At 43.4% G+C, this 21,883-nt stretch overlaps 1 protein-coding gene across 1 annotated transcript; it reads right to left on the bottom strand.

Moving 5' to 3' along the window:
- Positions 1–720: 720 nt before the first annotated feature.
- On the bottom strand, positions 721–6,548 carry LOC130386928 (uncharacterized). The gene is made up of 10 exons (XM_056595792.1): positions 6,185–6,548; positions 4,407–4,504; positions 3,875–4,021; positions 3,415–3,617; positions 3,172–3,308; positions 2,954–3,047; positions 2,363–2,710; positions 2,060–2,240; positions 1,782–1,909; positions 721–1,038 (listed from the first exon to the last, which is right to left on the bottom strand). The coding sequence occupies exons 2-10, from the start codon at positions 4,486–4,488 to the stop codon at positions 724–726; spliced, it is 1,635 nt and encodes a 544-aa protein (XP_056451767.1). The 5' UTR covers positions 4,489–4,504; positions 6,185–6,548; the 3' UTR covers positions 721–723.
- Between the last annotated feature and the right edge of the window lie 15,335 nt (positions 6,549–21,883).

The following is a 21,883-nucleotide window of genomic DNA, read 5'->3' as shown; positions in this document are numbered from 1 at the left end:
TTGTGGAATATGAATTTCAGTGTTTCCAATAGAGGAATGTACACAAATTTGTCTGTAACAGGAACTTGTTCGTATGTGCCAGTGTCTCGATTCCTTCTGGTGTCATACCTCACTCCTAAAGCGACCTCAACAGGTTCTACAAGACGACATTTCTCACTGAAATATTTTTTCAATTTTGCCTCAGTGTTTAGTTTGCTAAATGGATTTTCAAGACTGTCAAAGTATTCATCAAATTTTGCTCTCATGCCCTCATCGGGTAGTAATTTTATCACATCTTCTTTAACAGTTGAATGCAATTCCTCTACAAGCTCCTCCATATTTGCAACAACAGTCTTTACAACATTAGTAGCCACACCACTGCTTTGGAGTTTTGCAATAAGGGATGCACACATTTCTTGGGTATGTTGCCTGTTCTCAATACAACTTTGAGAATTCACTGGTTGCTCTGAAATTAAAGTTGATACTGTTCGCTGATCATGTACAACAACTGAAGGAGTAACTGGTTCATTAATAGCTGGATCTAGAATTTCAGCATTATGCTTGCACTGAAGATGTTTTCTGAAGCCTGAAAAACTACAAAATCTGTGACGGCATCCATTCTGGTCACACACCAATTGAAACTGCTTACCAGGAAAAAAGGCATGGGAAACTTTGAGATGGCGGACCAACAGCTGAATGCTGTGAAAAGCGGATTTGCACACAAAGCATCCAAACATCATAAGTTCAGTTGAGGAGCTTTGCCCTGAGGTCCTTGACTCTGGGAGTTTCGTGAGAGAGTCCGATGTCAATGTTGTATATGGTGGTCTGCACAAATGTAAACATGCTGTTTAAGGCCTGGTCATAGGAGACACCAAACACATAATGTGCCTTGAAAAGTTCATCAAAGGCTGAGAGGGAAGACCTGGCATTGCAGGGAAGGAGCCCATTATCCATCGCAATGTAGTACTGATGGATGCTGTTTCTTGCCGTCCCAACTGCCAGGATGTAGGGCTGCCTCCGCTGGTCTGGACCAGAGTGTTCCTGAAGGCTGCGACTTGACTGTAAGATGACAAAAAGTACAACCTTTTTACTGATTTTATTTTCACAAGGCCTCGACATGGAGATGCACTGAAAAGAAACTGGTGCATTGCAAAAATAATTACCTCCACACCATTCATTCTTTAGAATTAAAAAAGGAACTTCAACTGAACTCTATCCTATGAGAAGTCGCTAACTGTTGTGTTTACATATCATCACTTGCAATTCATTCTGGTATTTGTGGGACATCACTTGTCTAAGTGCTGGAGGTTTTGAAGACATTTAATTTCAGATATTTCCTAACTGAGGATTGTTCTATCCAGTATGCATGTTGAACAGTCATGCTACCGCATTTCTCTCTACCTGTGAGAAAATTCCCTTGCATCAAGTGAAAGGTACAATAATTAGCCAAAACATGTCTGTTTTGTTTGGTTACACTACTGCATATTAGATAGTTTAAAGGTCCCATGGCATGCCACCAGGTGTGGCGTGATTAGCTGGTACAAGCCGTTTTGGAAATCTTCCCCTTATGACATCACAGGTGGGCGTGTCCACCAAGATGTGTGCTGGATAGATCAGTCTACCAGCCTACTCAGTGGACTGTACCAAACGTTGCTCATCTATCTGTCACACATATTAGGTGGACACGCCCACCTGTGATGTCATAAGGGCCAGATTTCCAAAACGGCTTGTAGCGGCTAATCACGCCACACCTGGCGGCATGCCATGGGACCTTTAAAAAAAAATTCTCAGGATACAATTACCTTGTGAAATTTGACCACACGATCAACAGCTTCCCGGATACTGAGTTTAACCGCTCCCTTCTTTCCACTTGGAGGTGGTGGAAGGAGGTACACCAGGAGGAGAAGTGAAGCCATGTCACTATCCCAACCTGAAGAGGAAGGGAGAGCATACTTTGAGCATGAAATACACCTGATGAAAGCACATGACACAACATAAAAGGTTCAAAAAGTTCTTGTCAATAAATAGTCAGCATCTAAAAAGGTGGCCAAATACAAACAGGTTATTTTATATCACTTACCTGGCACTTCATCATCCTCATCAGGGTTCTCCTCTGCAGACTGAATGAGGTCGTCAAGAAGGGGTGTCTTGCTGAGGTTTTTGGCTTGCTCTATTACTTTTACCTTCAGGAGTGTTCCCCATTTCTCAAGAAGTTTTGAAGAAGTCTCAGCACTAAACAACAGGTCAAAGTCCTGCAAGACCTAAAGGGGAGAAATTATGTGTAGGTTTATTTGATGGTGGTAGCAGTGGGCGGGAAATATCCTCAGCTTTGTGATGCTGTTTTTGACAGAATACATTTTAAACATAATTAACGTGAATTTACCAGGCCTTTCGTGTCAAGGAACCTTGGGAACAGTGTAAGAACTGTGCTGCATTGCTCAGGATCGTGGATCAGCTGTTGTCTGTGGTTGAAGGTTGCTTTCATTTTCATGAATATCTGTTCTTTGTCCGTGCTGTGTTTCAGTAGAGAAATGGCCTCGCAACATTGGTCTCCCTCCAGCTGGAGCTCTTTAGACACTTCTCTCTCCAACTGTGGTCCACTGCTGTTTGAGGTGTGAGAGCTCATTCTCCTAAATCCACTGCTACTGCTGCCACTGTTGAGGTCCCGCTGTGTGTTTTTAAGCTTCCATGCAATGTAGCCCTCGTTGCTATCTGCATCATAGAAATGTTCCTAAAAACAATAAAGTTGGAAAAAAAGAAAAAAAATTCAGCATGATTCAATATGGATACTGGTAGAAAGAATTGTTAAGATTTACCATCAAGAATATTAATTGATCCCTTGCTGCTTGTACACATAGCAAAGTTGGTAATAAAGAAGCCGTCCTACATTACTCCTAAGAAACTGCAAAAGTCTTGATAACTATAACATGAACATTTGAGTAACATTAACCACACTTAATATACCGGTACTCACATAGCCTTTTTTGGAGTAGGGGTCTTTTAGAGAAGGAAACAGTGTTACAATCCCCCATGCATACTGTGTTCTTTTGTCCTTTGGTGGAGCACGTCTGTGTGGAAAATGATAGGTTGCATTGACAGGAAAAATAAGAAAATCAGTATGGCAATTTACAATGGTCAAATACTATGAAAATACCATTCAATAAATCATGCACAGTAAAATATTTTACTTACCCATATTTTTCCACCATATCAGCAACAATGATGTTGACAAGTTCACGGCGTGTCCGGTCCTTAAATTCTCCTCTCATGGCATATTCTTTAAGTATCTTCTCCCCTCCAGGCTTTTGTTCCAGAACTCTCTTGACAAGCTTGACAACAGGAATAAGAAAAAAGTAGATCAGCATAGCAAAAAATGTTATTCCAAAACATACAACATTTACAACATAAAGACAAATGTTCTACAGAAAACAACACCTCTTTGGCCTGTGAAGAACTGTCATCAATATGCTGACTTTGTGTGGACGTCAAAATGGCTTCATCGGTGCACTGTCTTTTTCGAGACATTAGAAAGGAATTATCGATGGGCCATCTTTTTGAAGACATCAGAGAAGTATCACTCTCTGATGTGGGTGACGATAGTGACAAGGTGTCATTGCATGAGGATGGGACAGGAGAGTCTGAAAAGAGGGCACACAATATTTTTTAAAAACATTTTTCACTTGTGATTTCATTAATTGATCCACATGTTCTATTTAGAGGAGATGACTGGGTAGACAGGGAAAGTGTTTTCTTTTCCAGTTATAGATATGAGTTTTGATGGTTGATATGGCCACCTTTTAAGCACAACTCCTTTTTGGGAGGCAAAGTCGATTACAACGGCCACATGTTGCAACTGTAACCCTTCGATGGACAATACAATCAAATTACCATTTACCAGAGACTGAAAGAACATCAACAATCGTCCACAGGATGTCAGTTTTTTCCTCCAGGATGTCGGTGAAGACCTCTTCATCGACCTCTGTTCCAGTGTCATCCAGCACATATATGTCTGTCTCAGTGGAGATGCTGAACTTCACTTTAGCTTTGAATACAGAAAAAAGTTAATGAAGCCTGGAATGCATTTTACAGAGGTAAATAATGAGCTTTCAAGCTCTTTTATTATTGTAGTGTACCTGAATATTACATAATCCATGAAGCCCTCTCAATTCCCTATACAATGGCCACTCTGTGTTAGCTATCCAGAGTAGTTAAAGGCCATTTCCACTCATAATCAATGTTTGTCTCTGAAATCACGTCACCTATGATCAGTTCATCTCATACCATCCATACACCCAACTGCAGTGTGTTCTTTAGTTCAAGAAGCGATCATATTGTCAAGAAAGTTACATACAATAAAAAAACCGCTGCAAGTATATATTACCTATGTTACCAGTTCTAGTGTTAAATGTGGTACTCAAGTAACTTACCCTCTTTGAGAAATTCTGAATGTGAGTCTCCATTAAGTTTAATGTACTTCTTCTTTCCGTGGTATTGCACTTTGAACAGCATTGTTGTCGTCCTTCCACTATTACAACAACAACAACAAGTATTTGTGTATTTGATTTAGCATCACAAAACACAGGTCAGTATGACTGCAACATTTGATTTTGTATCGTTATTTTTTAACAGAATGGAACACTTTGAAGGTTACAAAAATAGCTGCCAGTTAGAACATTGGTTGTGCCATTAAGGAACTCTGGCTGGCACATGGCATGAACATGTAAAAAAAAAAAAAGGGAAACAGTTTTTCATCTAAACAAATATTCACCCGTGCAAAACAATAATATACAGCTGTAGGTTATGCTGCGTTCGAGTATTCTCTGCGAACCGACTCGGATCTCAGATCTGACGCCAAGCCCACACTTCAAGCGTTTTATTATTTCGCTCGGTCGTTGGAGGAAAACATGGACGCCACCCGGAAAGCTGTTATCGCGGTAGCATTGGCAGAGGACCAGGCGAGCCATAGTCAAGTCAAGTTTATTTATATAGCACATTTAAAACAACAGTAGTTGACCAAAGTGCTGTACACAAATACAATATATTTGTGTACATAGGCAGAGATACGGACGCAGTAAGGTATTGCAGTAATACGAGTGATTGAAATTACCATTTAAACCACCAAAGTGGTCCAAGCACAATGAAAACAGTTCATACCAAGCACAATGAAAACAGTTCATACTGTTTGAACTTACAGTTCAAACAGTTCATTTCGCTCGGTCACCACTGAGTTCAACCGAGATGGCGAGATCGCCCCCCCCCCCTCCCCCTCTGTTCCATTTGGGAACATGTTTGGTTTAATTTCGCTTGTTTCGTATATTTTAATTAATTAACCGAGCCGTTGTTTATCCTCTTTGAAATAAATTCGTCTCACTCCGCCGTATGATTTTATTTAGCGGTATCCTCCATGCTTGTTGCGTTGTGAGAGGGTGGCGGGGGGGGGAATGAGGTGTCTTTGCACATGGCTCGTTTGGAAGGACAGAGTGGGAGGGGGAGGGGTCGCGCTCACACAGATCCCGCAGTCGGAACATGGCTGTCTCTTTGGTGCACTTTACCACCTTCTTTCACCTCGATCAAGGCTTTGGTGCTCTCCTTGAAAGAAGGTGGTAAAGTGCACCAAAGACACAGCCATGTTCCGACGGGATCCGTTTGCGAGTGGTGGTGACGTACATCATACACGTCGAGAGCAGCGGGAGTTGTAGTCCACAAAGCGCCCCACACAAAAACTAACCGTATCAAACTCCTTCCCGCTAAATTATAGTTTTCTTTGCATGAAAAATTATCATTTAAATCCACAAACAACATATGTGTAATCCGGGGCATATAAAGACTGGGATCAGTAAATAATTACTTTCTCTCCATTGACTCCCATACATTTTTTTCGGTCTCATAGGTCCCATGAGCAATGGCGATTTACGCGCAGGCGTTAGCTAAATTGAAGACATGTGCCTCATTAGCATTGGCCATTAGGTTTGACGTTAGCTAAAATCGTTAGCATTTATAAGTTGGTTATCAGATCTAAAAGACGAAGAAATGCTTAATATTCTGCATTCAGGGTTTCTGCAGGTTTGAACAAGTTAAATTTAAGACTTTAATACCTTCTTAAGACCCATTATGAATACAATTTCTGACCTATACGAAGTACACACGCACAACTAACTATGAAACATAGAAACCCTGTGCATTATTCACTTGGTACTTTTCTTACCTGTTACATTGCCGTGAAGTTCAAAAATGGCTTCGTTGATTCGATCCTCGTCTCTAGTCAACCAACCGTCTCTGCCGAAACAGTTTGCCGCGTAGTGTGGAAGAGGACAAACGGTCACATGTCTCTAGATTCAACCAATGAGAAGGCGCAGCGACCCAATGACGAATCGAAACCTAACCGTTGGACACTCAGGGAGTCCATCATCCTAAAATATACACTGAAATTACTCTACACCAGCATTATACTTAGAGACAACACCCAAGAGTGTTTCTGGTACACCCCAAAAAATGTACTTAGTGCCTTTTCAACACCAAAGTGTATAAAATCTACTCTGGTCATGAATACTCTGGGATTTTAACACTTTGGCATTTGCTGTGTAGGAGTTAGCTATATTTATAATGTACATGTGATGTACTCAGCAGGTTATTTTGCCCAACATATCCCCCTCAAGTCGTCGCAAGACGACTTTTACTCATGAGGGGTACGAGGGATAGGACTTCAGCGCGGGACTATCATCATAACACTTTTAGAAATAACAGAAAGAAGGCAAAATGATCATAAAAACAAACATCCATGAGCATGGGACTAAAACAACTCGCTGGACCGGGTGTATGGGGAACCACGTGGGAGAAACGCTACCCATGCTTCAGACATGGGTATGCCATACACACCCCACTTAGGGGGTGGCATCCACCCCGGCCTTACATCGCGAGCAGACAATACCAAGTAAAGTGGCAGCAGGTAATACACAAAAAAAAAAAAAAAACATACCACAAGCATACACTAATACAAAAAACAAATATCAAACGATACCAAAAAACAACAACAACCAACAACAAAGCTGGCCACACAACAAAACTAACACCAAACCATAATAATAACAATGAAATGCAACAATAAAACAAACAGTAAACAATAAACAAAAATGCAACAATCACACAAATACTACACAATAACAATCACAGGAAAGAAATGCAACCATGAAACGTGTCCCTAAATAATAGTAATAATAATAGAAAGATATGAGGTAGATAACGAATGGCAATCCCCCTCAACCCATCCCTAGATGACCACACACTAAGGATGTGAGGAGGAGTTAGCTGGTCGTGTAACAATAAGCAATCACACGCATGGGGTATCCAGGGTAGGCACGGGGCACGGGAACAACTGAAACCACGGAATAGCCCTGAGCGTCATCACGGGCAGGTGGACGCAAGGCGCCACCTGAGCATTAGACCCTTTTATTCAACTGCGCTCAGGACCTCATCTGATAAACGGGCAATCAAGGCCCCTGGAATCTCGCCCGTGTGTATCCCCGAGCTCCATCTAGTGGGACAGCGATATACACAACAACATTTACGTTCCCGGCGTCGGTTGCGTAGACGCGGGCATAGATATGGGAGCGGCTAAAAACAGTGAAGCGTACAGAAGCGAATACAGCCAGGGGCGCCCTCAAGCCTTAAGGGAACGGGCCGCAGCCCCTGGTACCGGAACGCAGATCCCTGGTCCGGGCGGCGTGGGTGCATCAGGTGGGAGGGGGGTGGTGCCGTTGGCGGGGACGGGAATGGGGCAGCCCACCATGTTCTCCAGCCGGATCAGGTCGGGCCCCTCTGGTGGTCCCTCGTCCAAACTCTCCGGTGTATACTCGATCCCCAGGTAAGCTTGGATGGCACCTGCTGCACCTGTAGCGCCCATCGCTCATTGGGCTCTCCATCCATCCTGTGAAGGGGTCATTAATGCCGGAGCTCTCTGCCAACTCTAATCTGAGGGACTGTAACCCTGCCAGCACCCTGGCCACCGACCCATCCGGTGCGAAATCTGATTGCCTCATCCTTGGGTGGTTGGTCAGCTCCGGGCGTGTCTGCATCTGGCTCCTCCTCCGGCCCTGGAACTTTGTGTTTCTCTTGCTGGAATTACAAACTTATGTACAACAGTTAGATGTTCAAACATATTTTCCTTAATTCTATTTCTAATTACTCTAATGGAAGTCCCTTTTGGCACCCTCGAATGTTAAGTGAAGGCATGGGTCGACCCTTAAGCATTTCATGCGGGGTTAGATGTGTCGTTCTGTTAGTTGTCATGCGATAACTCATTAGTGTCAGTGGTAGTGCATCAATTCAATTTAGTGCTTGCACAAATGTTGTTAATTTTTTGTCTTGAGCGTCCCATTCACTCTTTCCACCATACCTTGTGGTTGAGGATTGGGGCGTAATCTAGTCTTTATTTGACATGCAAATGTTGAATCACTTGTTTGAGTGTTCTCTGAATAAACGTTTTGTCTGAGCTTATTTCTGATGGAATTCCAAACCTTGTCATGACTTCTCTAGTCCGAAACTTGATTACTGTAGCCGCACTTTGGTCTTTCGATGGGACTGCTTCTACCCATCTGTTGAACACAGTTTTTTTTGTTTTTTGTTTTTTATATATATTTCACACTCATTTTAGCTGGATGTCAATCATTGTTTGCAAGTATGGTGAAGAAAAACCTTGTTTTCTAATTATTATTATTATTATTATATTTTTTTTAATTCTCCTCAATACCTCCCCCCTTGCGCAATGGTCAAAACCATGCGCATTAAATGATAAGCAACTCTAAGAACGCCGTCGGTGCAACCAACGTCGAAACGTCTAACCTTAACCATCAGCAAACTAAAACCAATCTTTTGGGAAGGGAAATCGAACCCAGTATGTCCAAAACCAAAGCCCAATATGGGTGGGTTTACCATCAGCCGCCTGAAACCACGCTGTTCCAAAGTCATGCACTAAACCGAAAAAACGTACATGCGTTAGTGGCCTTCTAAAAAATAAAATAAATAAAATAAAAATAAAATAAAACGCGACATGCCCCGTTCCAAGACCACCTCTGCTGCCAGAGCTGACATATCTGACTCCTGTTTCTCCTCCACCATACACCCCACCCGGCACTTCCCATGATTGTTGCAGCTTGTCACTTCATGATCAAGTGAGCCAGTGCCCACAGTGACTCTGCCAAGTAATCGTGACTGTGCCTGCCTTAGGTCGTCCCGGGTGTCAAGGTGGGATCTTACCCGTCGTTGGCTAACCAGCCTTCCATACTGGCTCGCTGCAGGATGCCATACCTGGAATACAATCAACCCCCACCCATATGGTAGTATAGATCGCAAAGTGGAGGGATGGAGACAGAGTCTTCAGCCCCATCTGCCCTATGCAGCCAAGTGTGTGCGTATTGGATACACATCAGGGAAACTATAAAACAAAAGGTAATTTATCAGAGTTAAAATTATTAAAGTGTTGCAGCAGCAGTAGTGGCATTTGAAAGGTAAACCCACTACTTCCGAATCCAAATTGACAACATAGCATGTAGGATCCCTTCCCAGCAGATGTAGCGCTAATCCACCTGTCATCCTTGACCAAAGAGATATACCCCATATTTTAATAGGTGTAGTCCTACTTTTACAGTTTATCAAGATTACTTTATTTTATTATTATTCTCCTTCTTTAATCATATCCATATTTATTCAATTATTCTTTCCTGTGTGAAAATAATATTAATCACTTAGTTAATAGCAACACCTTCTTTAGTCCAATTGCATTAGATTATCATCACTGTTGTCCTATTAAAGTATCAACGTTATTGTCCTTATAACCTCCTCATGAACTTCGATGTTCATCATCACGAATGATAACTGTTGTCCTAGGAAGACAAAAAACAAAACTAAAACTAAAACAAATTAGCCATAATGTGAATATCCACTGTGTGTCTCCCTGTGACTCTCTCCCTCCCTCAGGAGAACACGCTCTCTCTCCCTCCTCAGTACGGGGTGCTGTTTGGTGCAAGACAACAGAAGTAGTTGATATTATATGCTGTTAGGGTCCATTCCTATCTGAACTCACTTCCGGTTTGGGAGGGGGTGGGGGTGAAGGGGGACCCCTATTCACAGAGGTACTTCCTGTTTACGTTTTATGACGGTGTAATGCCAGTGGTGAACCTGTAGGGGTCGCTGGGGTGCGGGATCTGTATAGTCAGAGGTGTGTATGTGTGTGTGTGTGTGTGTGTCCGGTTTGGGAGGGGGTGGGGGTGAAGGGGGATCCCTATTCACAGGTACCGCTTCCTGTTCACGTTTTATGATGGGTCATAAACATAGTTTAAAAAGGGGGCGACGGCTGCTGTAGGGTCCCCGCATTCATCAAGTTGTCTGCAGTGTTCTTTTCATTCGACATGGACTGCTCATCAGAAGAAACCCATAGATCAGATAGTCCTTATTGGTTGTATAGGGGCCCTCGTACCCCGTCGCCATTGTCTTCACCCGCCATGGACGACTCTGTGTCGAGCAATGAGGACATTGAAAACCAGATGCCTGATGGTATGTCCGACGATAGTACGCCTGTGTCTAACTATGCCAATAGTTGTGGAGATGCGGTACTGCTTAATGCTCCACTCAAAAGAACGAGGCCTGTTTTAGGCTTGAGAGACCGGAGTGTCGGGGATTCATTCACCCACGTTGGCGAATACGGCTTGGAGTATGTAATATCATGGGTCGATGGCTGTGTTATCTTGAATGTTAAAGATTGTGCTACAGAGTGGCGGATGAACGTTCACGAGTGGAATTTTTTCTTGGAGAATTTATGCCCCATGCTAGACGGTGACGAGGGTACATGGCATGGGGGAGCCCATGTATTCCATTGGACCTTTCAGTATGAAACGAGGATTCATCGCATGGAATGGACCTTTCAGTATGAATCGAGGATTCATCGCATGGATGCAAACTATCATTCGAAGAAGAGACCACAGGATTTCATTTTTTTCAGACGCGGTGTTGATACAGACGAGCTACCACAGTGCTATGATATGCATTGCATCGGTAGCTCTCCTCTACGCACCAGTGTTTTAGAAGCTGCTGATTATTTTGATAATGTCTTTTTCATGCAGTGGGCTGATCTGTCTGCACTACGTGGAATTTTTGCAGAGATTGATTCTATGGCTAAGACGAATGAAGAACCATGGAGCACAACTGATGATGAATGCCGAATGTGCCTGTTTGAGTCGTCTGGGTTTGATGAGGGGGCACATGGTGTGTTTGAGTATGTTTAGGGTTATGCTAGCATTAGAAAATGTCAGCAATGTATAAGAAGGTGGTGGGTACATACTAGTAGTATTAGGGGTGTTTTATTTTCCTTTTTTTTAAATGTGTTTTTGATAGGCTATACCTTATATTAATATGTGGGTGCTGTGTGTGTTTTTTATTTTCATATTCTAATGGTATATTTTTGATACGCTATGCAGCACAGGTCAATGATGAACATGTGCAAGGTGGGGGTGTGGCTATGGAGACTGCTGATTTAAAGGCTGTACAACCCGGACCCCACTGGCTTCACGAGTATGCCGTCTATCTGACCGGATTGAATCTGACCTTCCTACACATCGGAGAGGACAGTGAGCTGGAGGTGGACACTGCTATGAGAGATGACGGATGGCCTGTATCAACACAGATCCGTTTAAACCCTGCATCGCTGGCTGTTCTGCGATTTACCACGGGGCTCTGTGTGGTAGCCATCATCAGCCATCAGAAGCAAGCGGTCTGCTGGGGATGCCAGTGTGATTGCCCAAGTCAACGACGCCATTCATGCCTGCAGGGAGCGTCACATCATCACTACGAATCCCACTACCAGGACATTTGTGTTATCCTGGACAGACACCCCTTCCTGTTACTTTTAGAAACTGTTTTAAAGAAGACTACAGGGTTGACTGTGTCCCCCGGAAAAATCTATGGGGTGGTCGAATCTTATCTATGTGATTTAATAGGCAATACCTATGATACCGAAAAACTGGATTCACTGACCGCCGAAGGAGTGTCCGATGAACATCTGCTTCTGATACATGAAGCCATACAAATGTGGCGTCCTACATTGTCATTTGGCAAACCAAAGCCTGGTGGTGGTGGGTGGCGTTTATAATGGGGGTGTTGTTTTCTTATGCCTATGATGCGGATAGCAAGATTGTATCAGATAGACTATCCGTTTTGATGTATGCTGCCATAGAAAATGATACGTATGCCCAACATAATGCTTATATCAAATGTACGTATAAGGGTTGGAATGATCTGGTCATGAAATTCTTGTATGATAAACCTACTGATCAAATGTTAGCTGAAGTATTTCCCCATTTCCCCGATGGTGACTGTTTTACCGTCGGACATGTCATGTGTATATGTGCTTTTGTATCGGATGTCTTGAAGCTGAATAATGCCTCAAACGCCGAGGGTATTAGAACTGCTAGAATGATGGCTTGTATAATGGTGCAGAAAAATAAAACTTCATGTAAACTTTATCTGAGATTTGTTTTGAGCGGACAGACATTTTAAATAAAAGGATGGATAACTCTGAGCAGTGTTTCAGTATTCATTTTTGTCGCAGACATACGACATGGATAAACGGCTGCATAAGACTTATTATGATCCCTCCGGACCAGGGGGTTACGGCGGCATCAATAAACTAAGAACGGCCCTCGCGCAGTGAGGGTGCAGTACCTCCACTAAAATATATCAAGAAATGGCTGCTGAAGCAGGATCCCTACACCCTGCATGTACCTGCACCGATACATTTCCGCAGAAATAGAGTATTGGTTAGTGGAATAGATAGACAGTTCCAGGCTGATTTAGTGGATATGGCAGAGTATGCATCCGAAAATGATGGTGTGCATTTTCTGTTGACGTGCATCGAAGTATTCTCAAAACATGCATGGGTTCGTCCGTTACCATCCAAGAGGGCTATCGACGTCGCTAAAGCTTTTGATGATATTCTCGGTGAAGGGCGTACCCCCGATAAACTGCAGACCGACGCCGGCAAAGAATTTTATAACAAGATCTTTCAGCGTTTGATGGAGCGGTACAACGTCAAACATTTCTCTACATCTAACGAGACCAAGGCCAGTATAGTGGAACGCTTCAACAGGACTCTGAAAACCCGCATGTGGAGATATTTAACAGCTGCCAACTCCAAACGATATGTGGATAAGCTACAGGACATGGTCCATGCTTATAACCATTCATATCATAGATCGATAAAAATGACCCCGGTCAACGTTGATAAAGATAATGAGAAAGCAGTGTTTAATACGCTATACAAAACCATTCAAGAGCCGATGGTGGTGTTTAGATACGATGTTGGTGACACGGTTAGAATTTCAAAAGTCAGAGCTACATTTCGAAAGGGGTATGAGCAGACATTTACGGATGAATATTTTGTAATATCGCAGCGCATAGCAAGGTGTCCTCCAGTCTATAAGCTGCAAGACTATGCAGGTGCCCCTGTCCATGGAACATTTTATGAGAAAGAGCTACAAAAAGTTATAGTGTCTAAAAACAAGGTGTATAAAATAGAAAAGATTATAGATAGAAAAAGGGAGGGGTCTAAGAATCTGGTATATGTCAAATGGCTGGGCTGGCCGGAGGCATTCAATTCATGGATAGCTGAAAAGACACTAGTCGATGCATAAAGAGACATACAAGAGACATACATTCCATTATATCCAGAGTGTACGATGGATAAGGAGGTGTCTGGAGGGTTCTATGTGACTCTAGCGAGTAATGCATCGGCAGGGATCTACCCACAAAATAAGATATGGAATTTTAGAACTAAATTAGCAAAATCTATACACACCAAGCAGCCCTATGAAGTAGGCCTAATTGAAGCACAGTACCCATGCAGCTGGCATAGTTTTCCTACCGAGGACGCTACGATGACCATTCACGATGGTAAAACGGGTCATAGGACATCATGTCTATTAGTTGGCGGGCTTTATGAGAGTATCGGATCGTTATTACTACAAATCAACAAGACTTGGGCCAAATATGATCCTAGCGCTAGAGTTATACTACATCATGAAGGTATTAGAAACCGCATTTATGTAGAAGGAGACGCTCACCTATCTATCGTCTTTAGAGGAAAACTGGCCGCTATGCTGGGTTTCGACGCAGGGGTCAAGCTATCAGCCCATAAATCGTATGCGGCATACGCCCCCCATCCCACCGATATTCACGGCGGGTGTTACAACATGTTCATATATAGCGACATCGTTGACCATCAGCTGGTCGGAGATAGTTATGTCCCCCTGCTACGGAGTATTAATATAACCGACACCAGCAGGAGACACTGCATTCACATGTTCGACAAGCCGCATTACGTACACGTAGCCCGAGACCCTCTTGGAGATATTGAAATCGATCTAAAGTCTGACCAGAATACAAATATAAAATTCACATACGGCAAAGTGATACTCAAGCTGCATTTTAGACCTGTAAAACAGTAGAATCCGTAGTACCGTCTATAGGGATGAGGGGGTATAGACCGCCTTACGACGAGAACAAATATGTTCAGTATTATTTAAACCAAGCAGGGAGTGGGCTACCAGGCTATGAGGGTAGCAGCACACAATATGGAGCTGGCATCGGAGGGATGTTCCGTAGCCTCTTTAGAATGGCTATTCCGTTATTTAGGCGAGGGGTTAGCATAGCAAAGCCTCATCTGAAGACTGCTGCTAAACATATTATAGGCGACGTTATGACCAACATAGCCCATGCTGCATCTACGCCCAAACAGCAGGGGGCAGGCATGAGGGTATATGCCCGAAGAGCAACAAAGTATCCTCCTATAGGATGTGGGCGTACCCGTGCACCGGCACGACGTCGTAAACAGAATAAAAGATTGGCATCTATCAAAAAGAGATCCAAACCTAAAAGGAGCAGGAAGGTGGCATCCCGTCGTTTTAGAGGGGCAGCTAACGATATATTCATCTAGTATAGCAGGAGGGTTGAATAACAATGGCGTTGCTACATAACATGTCAGACGAATGCATTAAGAGCGAGCTGGATCTCTTCTCCCTGCCGATGACGCAGACATCGATAGAAAAAAGTACATATATTGAAATACCCCCGCTATCGGCGCTAACAGATGGTGGACCCATAGAGTTCTTTGTATCGGCCAGTAGCGAAGACTATATAGATCTAAACAACACGTATTTACCTCTGAGGATCAAGATTACTAATCCTGATGGAACAGACTTGGCTCCGGCGGCACCCGTGGGACTGATTAACTATCCAGGATGCACGTTATTCTCCCAAGTAGATATTACTCTGGGTGATAGGCTTATCACCCAGTCGTCAAACACCTATCCATACAGAGGCATAATAGAATGCCTGCTAAACTATGGAAACGGAACATTAGACACCCAATTTGGCTGTGGTCTATTCCAGAAAGACACACATGGACATATGGACGAGATTCTTCCTGGAGGTCTCAATCTAGGCTTAACGACTAGGAGTGAATATACAGGGCGAAGTCGTATAGTGGAGCTGATATCCCCTATACACGTCGATATGTTTTTTCAGGAGAAACTGTTGATTAACGGAGTTGATCTCCGCATGAGATTCATTAGAGCAAAAAATGATTTCTGTCTCATGTCCGATGGGGCTGTGGAATACCGGGTCTCTATAGCGTCTGCAAATGTTTTCATTAAAAAGGTATCGGTAGCACCAGGCGTCAAGCTGGCACATGCCCGTGCGTTAAACCAAGCTAACGTTAAATACCCTGTTGATAGGGTATGTCTAAAGAATGTATCCATCGCTGCGGGCAGCCGTATATGCACACAGGATAATCTATTTCTAGGCCAAATACCCAAGATGGTTATTATAGGCTTTGTGAATAACGAAGCATTCACAGGAGCTATGCCAGGAATCCTTTCAGATTCCAGCATTTCGGCATTGAGTTCTTATCCCTATATTGCGACGGTCAGGCATATCCCTCTAAACCCTTTCAGCCTGACTTTAGAAATGGTCTCTATACACGAGAATATTTCCAGCTCATTCAGGCTACAGGTCGACAGCTCAAAGATAGAGAAATAGCCATTAATCATAAGGAATTCGGGGGCGGGTATGCATTATTTTGTTTCAACCTTGAGGCCGATGAGGGCTGTGGACAACATGTATCGCTAGTCAGAACAGGGAATGTGAGGCCAGAAGCACGGTTCAGAGCAGCATTGGCTACAACGGTCAATTTGATATGTTATGCAGTTTATGATTCTGTTATAGAAATATCAAATAGACGACAGGTGCTGTTGGACTATTACTGAAAAAAGGCGGTGCGATATGAATACTATAGAGCTAACAGCCGTGTGTCAGAAAATGGCACACAAGGCATATTTTCTCGGCGCGTTACCGTGTAATCACCTACCCCGGGAAATTCATCAGAGGCCTGCTATGCTGGTGGTCAACACCGAACCTTCACATATGGCCGGTGCGCATTGGCTAGCCATCTATATTACTGTTGAGAGACAGGGTTACTTTTTCGACTCCTACGGCAATCCACCCTCATACTCTGAGTTTCCTGAGACCATACAGCGTTTTCTCGATCAGCACTGTATAGATGTTGATCATTCTACACAACAGGTCCAGGATCCGTCAAGTACAGCATGTGGGAATCATTGTGTTTTTTTCTTGTTTAATATGCAAAAAGGGGTATCCTATCAAAAGTTTTTGAAATGTATGGGGATAATTTACCCCGTAATGATGAAAAGGTTTATGACTTTGTTAAGCGTGTACAACCTAATGTCTGTAATGAGCATGATATGATGTGTGTGCAGTCATGTGTATGCGGATGTAACATGTAGCATGTGTTGTTGTTGTTATGATTGTTTTCTGTGTTGATAATAAAAGTACAATAATTTGATTACATTTTAGTAGTACTGTTTTCTTTTATTTTTACGGATAAAACATACATTTAGATACATAATTTAAAATGGCAACCACTCGGCCACATGCATTCCAGGGGAAGTAATAGATGACAAGGGCTGCTTGCGTTTCCTCCTTTTATCGGATGAGCCAGGGGCGGAGGCCATCGCATTGGCGTCCGTAGTGCCGGGGCTATGCTTATACATGTCTACAGTTTGCCTGAGTTGTTTATTAGGGATAGCCGATAGGGGTATATTATTACTGGCTAAAGATTTCAGAAATACATTCCAGCCCAGTGGTCTGACAGATTCGACAACATGGTAAGGGGCGGTAACATTCTTTAACAAATCAAACATATGGGACCCCTTAATAGTTTCGCCATGTAATATGATCTCCCCCTTGTCCGACCATGAAACATTTTTAGATTTCTTTAAAGAGTCCAGGATATGTCGGGTATTGCTCTTGCTTCTGACGGGTATATGTTTCATTATATCCTTATAGATATGATCGCCGGTGCCGTCATCGTCATCAGCACTATGTTGTGCCGCCATAGGCGTATGAATAGGGTCCCCCTCAGCAAGCGACAGAGTTAATTCTCCATGCTCACGCTGCCCTTGCTTTACCATGGATAGATAACGCTGCAGGACAGCTCCGTACCTGGCCGCTTTTTCATATAGGTCTGTATCGGGGGTGTTCAATACCAGCGCAATGGCTTTATCCAGCTCATTTTCAGCAGTCTGTCTAACAGAATCCCTGGGCGGGGTATGTTTTAAGGCATCGAGTTGATGTTGAGGAACTAGATACATCTTGTGCGTATGATCCATTATAATCACCCTCCTCTTGAGAACAGGCTTGTAAACAACGGTATGGCCACAGACAGCAGGGGTAGTAGAAATCCACCAGTCTGATTGATTAGTCTTTTCTTTCTAGATATTAGTACATTTTTATTGGCGAGTATTCTGAGGTCCTTCTTTCGTCTACGCAATTTCGTATGCTGGCGTGGAGTCAGAGGTATTTTGCCTTGTAAAATGTTCAAGGCTATTTCACACAGCGAGTTGATAAAGTCGGTGTTGGCTGTCCTGAGGATAACTTTACGTTGGGCCGGAGGTGCGCTATATAGTTGCTTAAGACGCTCACGATTTCTACTTATACGTGAGGACATGGTCTTTTGGGCTAATCACTTTGGCTCTCTGAGTGTATACAACATGCCGGTCTGACAATATATCTGTTCTAAGTCTCATGTTGTCTGGGGTCATGGCTTTAAAGTCTACAAGTAGATAGCCGTAAGGCATGTCGGTAGCATCGTTAAAGGCTTCTAGAAAATATTTTGTCTTGCATGGAAACATCTGTTTGGCTATCAACATAATCTGATATTTGTCACGAGGGTTCTTAAACAAAACCATGCAATTGGTATTTAGACTAATTGTACGGCTGGTTTTACCCTGCATAAATAAATTCTGGACCAGATACATACAACTGAGATTACGATGGTGTACATATTTGGTAAAAACGTACTGAACCTCTATATTATTGCATGCATCGTTCATCAAGTCGTCAATAATGAGCAGATTTCTAGTATGGACTGGTAAGATTGCATCATCACATAGAGATTTGGGGATCCCTTCTACAAAGTGAATGTTCCTTATTTTAAGTAAATCATCATATATGGGCTGCCAGCATGAATAAACATATACTATATTCTCAATCTTTTCTGAGAATAACGATCCATATTTTCAATGACTGTTTTGACAAAGTAGGTTTTGCCGCTGTTTGAAGGTCCCGATACTACCATGCTGAACGGGTGTTGAAGTCTAGGGTCGAACGTTGTGTGTACAGCAGCCATCTCTGCGGTCTGTGTGCATCCCCTCTGATGGACGGATGTATTGTGACCATAGAACCGTGAAACATTTGACAGTTAACATTCTTTATTAACACCGACATGATTATTAGCACAGTCATTCATCATTAATACATGATGCATAAAAAATGATTAAAATAAAAAAGATGAAAGAAGAGAACATGGATCATTTGAAAACAATAAAAAAACAAAATAGCTAATAACATGAACATGAAACAATTCTTAACACAATATGCATACCCCCCCTCAAAAATATAAAATGAATAAAAACATGGATCATTTGAAAACGATATGTAAAAAGAAGAAGAAAAAACATGGATCATGTGAAAAAGTGAAAAACAATAAACAAAATAGTTAATAACCGTAAGGAAGCGTGGTGTAGTCGGGGAAGACCCTGCGTTTGTTGTAAACCACCCTAAGCCGTTTAACTACAGTAGCGTTTTTAAGCAGAAACCTAGTCTTATCTCGCTGGATGGTATCTACAGTGGTGGTGATGTCGAGGGTTTGAGGCCGATGGCTGACAAAATCATCCAATAGACATTTCAGGGTCTGCTGGGTGACCACTTTAGCATTTGCTGCATTTAAAGTCACCCCTTTGCATTTGACGACAGACTTGTGGCGACGGGTATGGTATGCATAGCTTTTAGGACCTGTTGAGACATATTCGCTAATGTAATCCTCCTGTTCGGTACCATACAGATCACCATCATTTATCTCGTCGGTCAAGTCGCCCAGATAAGGGCCTAAAGGGGGTACCCAATCACCCTCCTTAGAAACAAAAATGATGCTGTCTGTGTCGCAATAGAGGACACGTTCCTGTAGTTTGTCTAGAAGATCGTAGAGCATGAGCCTGGCATGGGCGGTAGTCACAGCCCCCACAATCACGTTGGCGAGACGTGCATCTACATGTTTCCATTGTACAAGGGCTACTTCATCAGAGATAAAGCAAAAGTGACTAATGTGATAGCTATCGCTAAACATGAGCTGAGTGAACCTTTCAGGGTCAGAAATTAGCTCACAAGTGGGTAGGTCTGGGCGTAGTGAAAAGCGACCCCACAGACTGTTTAGAATCAACTTGTTGCAATTACGCATGGCCTTGTTCACACACATGTTGTCGTGATCCAACTGTATACCCTCCTTTGCCAGATAGTTTTGCACATACTCTCGCTGTTTCTCCGCAGTGTCCACTGTGCTGGGGTATCCTGAAGCCTCCTGTTTACGCTTGAGAAACGTTTTGACATACCCTTTAAACAGAGTCTCTGACCGTTTGGGGTAGTGCCACACCTCATGCATTTGGATTAACTCGTAACCCATTTCGACTGCTTTTTGTAGCTCAAAAGTCACCCAGGTCCCTGTCAGAGCCCGTTCATCGTTGCAGTGATGACACGCGTCTGTCTGATTGAGCTCAGTGGCACATGTACCACAGAGGGGGAACATCAGCTTCCCATGACACCTGTAGGGGAGCACAGGATGGTAAAGACCTCTGGGGGGCAACACGGTGCATTTGATGATGCCGAAATACCCATCCAAAGGACCAAAATTCCTGAAAATGATCTGGGGGTGCTCTACAGGATAAGGACAGCGAGCCTGTACTGTGGGGTAGAGAGAGGTAAAGTCATAGTAGCGTATTTTCTCACCGGGCTCGGCCTTGTGATACATTTTGATGGCGTTGGTGCGACCCCCATAGAGAGAGTCGCGAGGATCAATCCTAGGTTGTATTTTCAGAGTAGCCAAGAATGCCTGCACTGCAGCATTGGTCTTTTTCAGACGGTGCCACTCACACTCCCACATGACCACGACTCTTAAACCATGATCTCTTTTGAGAGCCTTGACTTTGAGGTGAAACTGCACCCACAATTCGCCATAGGTCTTCTTGAGGACAGGGTTCTGGTGGCCAGCGTTGTAGCACTGTTCACACCCATGATAAAAGCATCCTGCAAATTCATAGGCTGTGTTTATAGACGGTGCATGTCCGTCTAGGAAGAATGGTCCATATTTAGCCTCTCCATGGTTGAGAGCATGCCGAATCTCCATGTTATTGGAGTGGGATAGATATTCAAGCCACTGGATGGATGCGCATGAGAATGACTTTTGCTTTTTCTGATAGACACCCTCATAGGTCAGTGCCAGGACGTTTTTCTTCAAGAACGACTTTTTGAAGGTGGCCATGCACGCCGAAGCCAGAGTGGCATAGGACAAGGGGTCTATAGTGGCACACTCTATGAAATTTTCCCTGTAGATCCCACACGCCTTGTATAGGATCCTCACATCGTTGACACAGTAGAGACGCAGCTGTTTCTGAAAGTCAAATTTTTTGTGTCGTACAGATCTGTACCAAATAGCGAAATCTGTCTTTTGATCGCTAGTCATGGAATCATATCCATAATATGAGATCTCAGGGTAGGCACCGACATAAGACTCGTTGGCCCGTGTGTTGAATTTATGCGGAAAATTACCTTTTGCCATATCGTCAAAATCCAACGCCGCCGGTGCATTAGCCAATCGCATGGGCAAGAAGCTAAATGAGTCGACCCATCTCTGATGGTAGGCGTCATCACGCATCAAAATGACTCTGCTACCCTTCATGATTAAAGTGGGTTTAATACCCTGCTTGGTCATGTAATCCAGGACGATATAGTTATCAAAGCCTGACGCGTTGTGTGCAACAAATGTATACAACGAATACTCCCCTCTTCTGTAGCGTTTCACAAACTCGCTTACACAACCTAGACCTGTAGCATACCATTCTATGCCTTCAGACGTTGTAGCTGCCACACAGTTTGCTTCGTGACGACCATCATGCATGCGCGTTTCGAAATCATAGTATATGTATTTATTAGGCGGAGTGTCGTCATCAGAGTCATCCGATGGACCCCCGCGACCACCCCTGCGTTTCTTTTTCTTTTTCTTTTTGTATGGCTGGATATAGCAATCATGTATTCCATCATCGGGCCTCGGCTCCCCACAGTTACGACACTTTGCCTCGCTGCATACGTGACCATTATCGTCACCCTCCTCCTCCTCCTCCTCCTCCTCCTCCCCCTCCCCCACCCCCTTCTTCTTCTTCTTCTTCTTCGATATGATATACTGTCTACAACAACGATCGCAGTATTTGAGCTTTTCACAAGGTATCATGTC

Source organism: Gadus chalcogrammus, chromosome 8 (genome assembly GCF_026213295.1).
Source record: "Gadus chalcogrammus isolate NIFS_2021 chromosome 8, NIFS_Gcha_1.0, whole genome shotgun sequence".
NCBI lineage: Eukaryota > Metazoa > Chordata > Actinopteri > Gadiformes > Gadidae > Gadus > Gadus chalcogrammus.
The sequence above is the reverse complement of the archived record's forward strand: the minus strand, read 5'-3'. Positions and strand labels throughout refer to the sequence as shown.

Coding starts and splice junctions, on each gene's coding strand:
- LOC130386928 (XM_056595792.1), bottom strand. CDS start 4,488: ATGCTGTTCAAAGTGCAATACCACGGAAAGAAGAAGTACATTAAACTT. Junction 3,618..3,874: donor TGATGTTCTTTCAGTCTCTG/GTAAATGGTAAT, acceptor CCCTCTTTTCAG/ACTCTCCTGTCCCATCCTCA. Junction 3,048..3,171: donor GATATGGTGGAAAAATATGG/GTAAGTAAAATA, acceptor TTTTCCACACAG/ACGTGCTCCACCAAAGGACA.